This window comes from Tupaia chinensis, unplaced genomic scaffold (genome assembly GCF_000334495.1).
Source record: "Tupaia chinensis unplaced genomic scaffold, TupChi_1.0 Scaffold000017_1, whole genome shotgun sequence".
NCBI lineage: Eukaryota > Metazoa > Chordata > Mammalia > Scandentia > Tupaiidae > Tupaia > Tupaia belangeri.
The window spans coordinates 2,901,957-2,909,025 of record NW_006159447.1 but is presented as its reverse complement, the minus strand read 5'-3'; the positions used below and the strand labels follow the sequence as shown (position 1 = coordinate 2,909,025).

The window sequence follows — 7,069 nt, the reverse complement described above, 5'->3', positions numbered from 1 at the left end:
ATCGCATGGCAGATGTTCTTGGATTCACTAACGTTCCTCCTCCTGCCCCTTCCTGCATCTGAATGGCTCTCGGAACAGTCCTACAGAGAGAAGTCAGGTAGATGGCAGGGCTTGCTGCTTTAATTCACCTTTGCACCATCAATAAATCAGGGGCTGGCTTTCCCCAGCATGGGAAGTTGTGAAAGGTTATCCTCCTTACTCAGTAATTGCTCTCTGGATTTTCAAAACGAGATGCATAGCACTGCCATTCCCCTGGGTTTTGGACAGCAAGTGTATAAATAGCCTCTTCCTTGATCTGTACACTAAGATCAAACAGTCTTGATGACTTTTTACATTTTACCTAATTAAAAAAGAGAATTTGGCTTAGTCTCCCTTCCTCTGTACTGGAAATGCAAATTATCATTGAGAAGTTCTCTCTCCTGCCCAAAGTCCCAGTTGATTGAAGTACTACAGGGGATTGCTTATAATTCATGTCTAAGTCCATCCTTGGTTTGTTTAAATTTTTTTTTCCTGGAATTCGTCCTTGAATGTGTTGGTTGCTTTAGAATATTCAGTGGTATCAGCAGCTAGACACCTGTCTGTGAGAATCACTTACATGAACCTCATTGTCATCTTGAGAGGACCAAGTGACAAGTATTCTGTTTAGTTTTGAGATGGTATGTTATAAATGGAGAGCATGTCAGAACAAAGGATCAGTCTCTCTCTAACATAGGAACAAGGAATGCAGAACTTCTCTAACATCATCTTCAGGTATCTCCACGAGTAGTCCCCTCAGTTGAAAGAAAGCCACGAGTAGATTCTCCTAAATTATGTTCTTGATCTCAGTGAAGAAACTTGATCAATAACATCAAGATTGATTTAGGAGGCATCCTCTGTAGATGTCCCTGAAACCTTCCTCAAGCCAGTTTGTCCTCATTTAAGGATATTTAGTTTTCCTAAGACTCTGCTGACCCCAGACGGGAAAGTGTGAGCTTTACTATCTGATCCAGAGGGACAGACGACTTCTGAGTCCAGACATCTCTATCCGCCAGTACAGGAGAGTAGTTATGGCTCACCTCTTACTCCGGCTAAGAGACCTAAGAGGAAAGTTGCCCCTAAGAGGAGACAGGAAAGACCAGTTGCTCCTCCAAAGAAAAGAAGAAGAAAAATACATAGGATGGATCATTATGCTGCGGAAACTCGTCAGGACAAAGTAAGTCGACCTATTGTTCCAAAGCTTTGTGGCGGGCAGGTCTGAGTTGAAGGTTTCCTTCAGTGCCTTGGCTTCAAAATGGACCGAATAAGTGTTAGGGAGACGTTGGTGCATCATTTTTGACTTTGAGTCCAGAAAGATATGGAACTTCAGAGGTTAACACTCATGTGAATATGTCTTGACTTTTAGCAAGACAGAACAAAAAAGGAGACTTTTAACTCTTAGAATTAGTTGCCCAGAAATTAAGATGAACAGGCTGGGATGACTGTTTAGGAAGCTATTAGTTTTGCTTGTACTTATTCACAGAATTAGTGACAATGGTTTGTGGCTGTGGTTTTGTGAAAACTTTATATGGGAGCAGAGGGAGTCCTCAAAGAGAATGGAAATTAGAAGTAAATAGAAAGTTGGTTTAGATGAGCAATCTGTACCATCGGAGATTATAAAAGTTCTTAGATTATAGAAAAGCAGTAGCTGAACTGAAGGACATATAAGCAATGCACAGGTAGAGTGTGTGTGTTTTCTCATAGTGCTATTACTAACTTCTACTCTGTCTAGTATTTTCAGAAGAGTCTATGGGTTGTTATTTCCCCTGAAACCTTCACCTATTTCTGAGGCAGTGTCCTATTTATGATTGTCTGGAATGATCATTACAAAGTAGGTTCTGAATTTTACCTGAGTTGTTTGTGTGAGTAGAGGAAAATTAGTCATGGCCAAGGACTGTCACATGTTGTGCGTTTGGTATTTCTTTGGACAAAGATCTTAGAGGAAAGCATGATTTTCTTAAAAGCAAATGCCACTTAGTCCCACATCTGTTGGTCCCTTCAGATTGTACTGCACATCTCATGCTGAATTTTCAATTGTGGTTTACTTCTTGGGACAGGATTTGAAATGGGGACTCCAGTTACGAAGAAAAAAGCTTACACCTGATTTCATGGATGAAATGGTAGCAGGAAAGGTCTGGACTTATCTGAGAAGACACTAACAGAAGATGATATTATATGTCTATCTAAAAGTCATGTTCAGATACTCTCTGTTCTTATCTTTGTCATCGTGGGTGTATGTGTGAGATTGTTAAGCTAAGATCTAATGTTCATCTAAAGCACCATTGAGTGTTTGGTAAAGTTTCTGAAAAATCTTTTTATTACATAGTTGGAGATGAGCAAGAGAGGGGAAGCCTTTATTATGTGCTAGAAACCTCCATTTGAAGCAAGAAAATGATAGGTAGATTATGTTTGGTAGGCTTCAGAGATGTTTGTCAGAGATTTGGTTTTATTGACTTCATTATACTAAGTAAGAAACCTTCTGGAACAAGCTCAGTAATTCACTTCTGTTTAAGTAAGGGATTTTAGACTCTTACTTTACTCAAAATCAGCTTGAAAGGCACTAAATTGAGAAGCAGTTGCTTGTTTCTTAGAATAGGCTCTTCTATTAAGAATCTGTTGATATCAGAAATTGGTAGTTAAATCCTTTGGTACACAACATGGATTCCATTGTGTTAATGATATTCTTAGTTATTGTCCAGGAGAGGGTTATGATATTAAACTTGGGACTGTTTTTGATTCACTTAGCTTCTAACTTCTCATCATGATGCAAAACCTAATGTGATTTCACTTAGGGAATGTAAGGCTTAAACTGTCCATCTGACTTCCTTCTCACTGTCAAAACTGCTAGATTTAAAAAATGTAGTTACATATTGGAAAGACCATTTTATTTCTAAGAGCAAGAATTTCCATTAATAATAGTTCTGATATTTTTTATGTCAAAGAATCTTGAAAGCAATCAGATGAGGAGAGGTTTAATTCTCCTCAAAGAATACAAAGTCTTTAAACCAGGTTTTCATTAAGAATGGCAGGCAAATCTCCCTTAGACAAAGCTCTGCTTCTGGGCCTGAAGTTTTCTTTCCAGAATGTTCTAGGGGTAGAAGATCTATGAGACCCTGAGAGGAAAAACAAAACAAAACAAAACAAAAGCAAGGAAACCTGCAAGGACTAACTCACTTCTTTTTCCAGATGACAAATCCTCTGAGGGAAATTGACAAAATTGTGGGGCAATTAATGGATGGACTGAAACAACTAAAGCTGCATCGATGTGTAAATGTCATCTTTGTTGGAGATCATGGTAAAGCTTTGTTTTAGTTTTTTGTTTTTGCTAATAGAATAGATGAATAATGTTTTTGATGATGTTGAAAAAAGGAACTCTTGCCCTTAGAATATAGGTTTCTGTTATTAGCTTTTTTTCTGTTTTCTTCAGAATGGGGAAATAAATTAGGCCATAATTAAAAAATATGTGGCAATCTGACACAACTCTGGGTTCATTTTGATCAAAAACAAGGACTTCCTGTATCTTCCTATTCTTTGCAGGAAAGATCTCTGTAGAAAAACCTGTCTTTTATTAAAGTGCTGCAACCAATGTGAATTTTTAAAAAAAAAAATTTTTTTTGAGAGATATTTGCTATAGGGCACATATGCTTGCCAGAAAGATAGAGACAGAGAGACAGAAAGCGAGAAATCACCCCCCAGGGGAGAGGACCAAGAAGAAATCTCTTCTCCTCCATTCTCCTCTCGGGATCTCGGGCATGCATGCACACGTGCCCGGTGTGGGTTTAAGCCACCAGGTCTGGGACTCGAACCACTGTTAACTACGTGGGAGTCCAACAACATAGCCATTACGCTAACTATTGGTCCCAACCAATGTGAATTTCACATATCAGGTGATAATCCTCCATCCCTTCCAGCTGTATCCCTAGGAGTAGCCTACAGATTGTATATGGTTAAAAAACAAATCTAAATATGGTAAGGAGGCAGAAACAGAAGATTGTTGTCAAAGAGAGGATTGTTGAAAGTCCATTGGTTTCTCTGAGTTCACTGAGGTACTTCAAGGCCCAAATCATAAATCCCTAGAGTTCAGGAGTCTTTCTGGTCTCCTGTCTTCTTTTCTTTTTCTTTCTTTCATTTGCCAGAAGGCACGTGCACTTACCAGAGAGAGATAAAAAGAGGGAGAAAAGGAGAAGAGAAGGCAGCCCCCCAAGACCCCTCACCCCTGGCAAGGAAGTATGATCATATCAATCCCACTCTGTTGGGATTTGGGGCATGCGTGCATATGCGTTGGTATGTTTTTTAAGCTGCTGGGGTCAGGACTCAAACTCTGGTAGCCATATGGGGTTAGGCTCCCTTAACCACCTGGTTATAGGGTTAGTCTTAGGAAGTAGTTTTTCTAAATCACTTTATAAAGTAGAAAATGTTGTGAACACTTTTTTAAGTAATAAAGAGCATCATAGACATTATTATGATGATGGAGCTAGGCATGGGAGTGGATATTCAGAGAACATTCTTTTTCACAGCTATGCAGAATGAGTTCTAATGAATACTTACTATATTCTAGAACTATTCTCTTGGAAGAATAGCATTGGAATATGAGGCTGCACCTTTTTAGGAGAGTGGGGAAGAGGAAAATTGATGGACTCTTTGGCAGTTCTGTTAAGAAGGGTAGGCAAATCTTTCTAGCCAGAGCTCTGCTTTAAGCCTGAAGTTCTTTCCAGAATATTCTAGAAGAGCTATGAGAAAATCAGAGAAAAAAGCTGTAGGAACTAACTTGTTTCTCCAAGAGGACTAAATGTCACCTTTTGCAAATGATGTTTCCTGAGTTTGTCTTGATGGAGAGCTAGTCAGGACAGAGAATTAGGAGCACATGACAAAGCTCATTCAATTAAGTTGCCCAGAGATGGCAAGAGCATTTGCTTACAAGCTGGAGGCAGAGGTTTAGATGAAGTCCAGTGAGTCATATGCTGAAACATTATAAAGATTATGGATAGATTAAAACCTTCTCTTGGCATTGTGCAGCCTTCTAAGATGAGTAGATCCTTTATATTGTTTTCCCATTTGGTTTTTGGAAGTCACATCTCTTTATTTAAAGATACTATGGTCTAGTGTTTCAGGGCATGGGCTTAGGAGTTGTAATGAATTTCAATGGAGTTCAAATTGTACCAAGCCATTTAAGAGCCATATGACATTGGACCTGTTACGTGGCCTCTCCAATTCTCAGCCTCTTCATCTGTCGAGTAAGAACATACCCAGGATCAGTGTGGAATGTGAAGGTAGAGGAACCTAAGAAGTGCTTACTTAGTCCAATGCCTGATGGTTTTTGAAAGCAAGGGAGATAGTTCACTATTGGGGTGGTATAAGTGACTTCCTAGAAATGAAATGAACAAAAGATCATTTCAGTATTTCAGGAATATGTATTTGGAGACTTTTCTTTCCTGATCTACCATTATACTAGGACATAGTAGCTGTTCATTGTCTTCATTTTTCTGCCAGAAGGTTTAAATGTTAAAAGATAAGCTGTATTGCCCTTGTGCTATTTTGGGATATGTTTTTCTCTATATATCAATTTGTATATTTTTTAAAAAGAGAGAATTCAACCTAGTGGTGCAGTTGGTAACAAATCAAACTGTAGTGCTGGAAACCACATGGCCGACCATGGGTTCAGATCCTTGGGTTGGCCTGAAAACACACTGGAAATGCGCATGCATGTCCAAGATCCTGACAAGTTGGAAGTCTTGGAAAGAGGATTGCAGAGTGATGAGACCCTGTTGAGGGCGCCTCTCCTTCTCTCTTTTTCTCTCTCTTGCAGTATGAGCTGTCTATAATTAATAATTTTAAAAGTCTTTTAAAAAAGAGAGAGGATATAGATATAGAATCCAGATCCAGGCCACTCTGGGTTATATTTCATTACTCTAAAGGCATAGGACATCACTTACAGAATCACTGCCTTTCGCCTTTAAAGAATATTCATAAATCGGATTGTGCAAGTCAATATGTTAAACATTCATAATTTCATGTGATCTCATAAATTCCAAAAATGACCATAAAAAGATTTCTCCTAGCCTCAAGAGTCTATGATTCTAAGATTAGAGATGGTTTTTATTTATTTTTAAAACTATCGATCAAGGGAACCAGCAGTTGGCGTAATGGCTATGTTGCTGGACTCCCACGTGGTCGACTGCGGTTCGTGTCCTGGACCCGGTGGCTTAAAACTCATGCCGGGCGCATGTGCGGGCGTGCCCGGGATCCCAAGAGGAGAAGGGATTGCGGCGTGACCATCCCCCCTGGGGGGTGATTTCTCGCTTTCTGTCTCTATGTCTCTCTCTGTCTGTCTGGCGAGCACATGCGCCCTACAGTGAAAATCTCTCAAAAAAAAAAAACAAAAAACAAAAAAAAAAACTATCGATCAAGAAAATTTCTTGATGAAGCAGAAAAATAATCTTGGACTGGGAGAGGAATATCTTTTGGTTAAAAAAAGACCAACTCTACCTAGACCTTTTCCGTGGTCTTGTTACTAGCTTTCAGTCCTAACTAATTATATTGTTTACAACTTCTTCTTGGCATTATTTTGTTTTATAGTTTGGATGGTCATAGGAACTGACATTTTTTCTTTCTCATCTCTTGTTGCCACTATTGTTTTCACAGTAATGTCCAAGGCTACCAGCAAAGACAGAGTGAGGACTGGTGATTATGTACTCAAGACAGGAGATACGTTAGATAGTTGGAGAGTGACATTTTGCAAAGAAGACACAGAACTTTGTATTTCAGTTATTTATACCACTCCCACCCCCCAGCTGGGAAGAGTTTGAAGCAATCTAGGATTTATTTTTTTAAGAATATATCTTGTGGGGAACTAGCAGTTAGCGTAATGGCTATGTCGCTGGACTCCCACATAGTCGACCATGGTTCGCGTCCTGGACCCAGTGACTTAAAACTCACGCCGGGCACGTGTGCATGCGTGCCCAAGGTCCTGAGAGGAGAATGGAGGAGAAGGGATTGTGGTGTGGCCATCCCCCCTGGGGGGTGATTTCTCGCTTTCTGTCTGTCTGGCGAGTGC

At 39.7% G+C, this 7,069-nt stretch overlaps 1 protein-coding gene across 8 annotated transcripts in view; it reads left to right on the top strand.

Annotated features, from left to right (window-relative positions):
• The window catches only part of ENPP2 (ectonucleotide pyrophosphatase/phosphodiesterase 2), a 123,858-nt gene that overhangs the window by 81,101 nt on the left and 35,688 nt on the right, over positions 1–7,069 (top strand). For 7 of the 8 annotated variants that reach the window (XM_006140055.2, XM_027770050.1, XM_006140054.2 and 4 more), the window contains one exon: positions 3,202–3,310. In XM_006140055.2, coding sequence (XP_006140117.1) covers positions 3,202–3,310 — 109 coding nt within the window. Of the gene's footprint in view, positions 1–1,036; positions 1,193–3,201; positions 3,311–7,069 lie in introns of all 8 variants that reach the window. The other variant, XM_014586103.1, reaches the window with a different exon arrangement.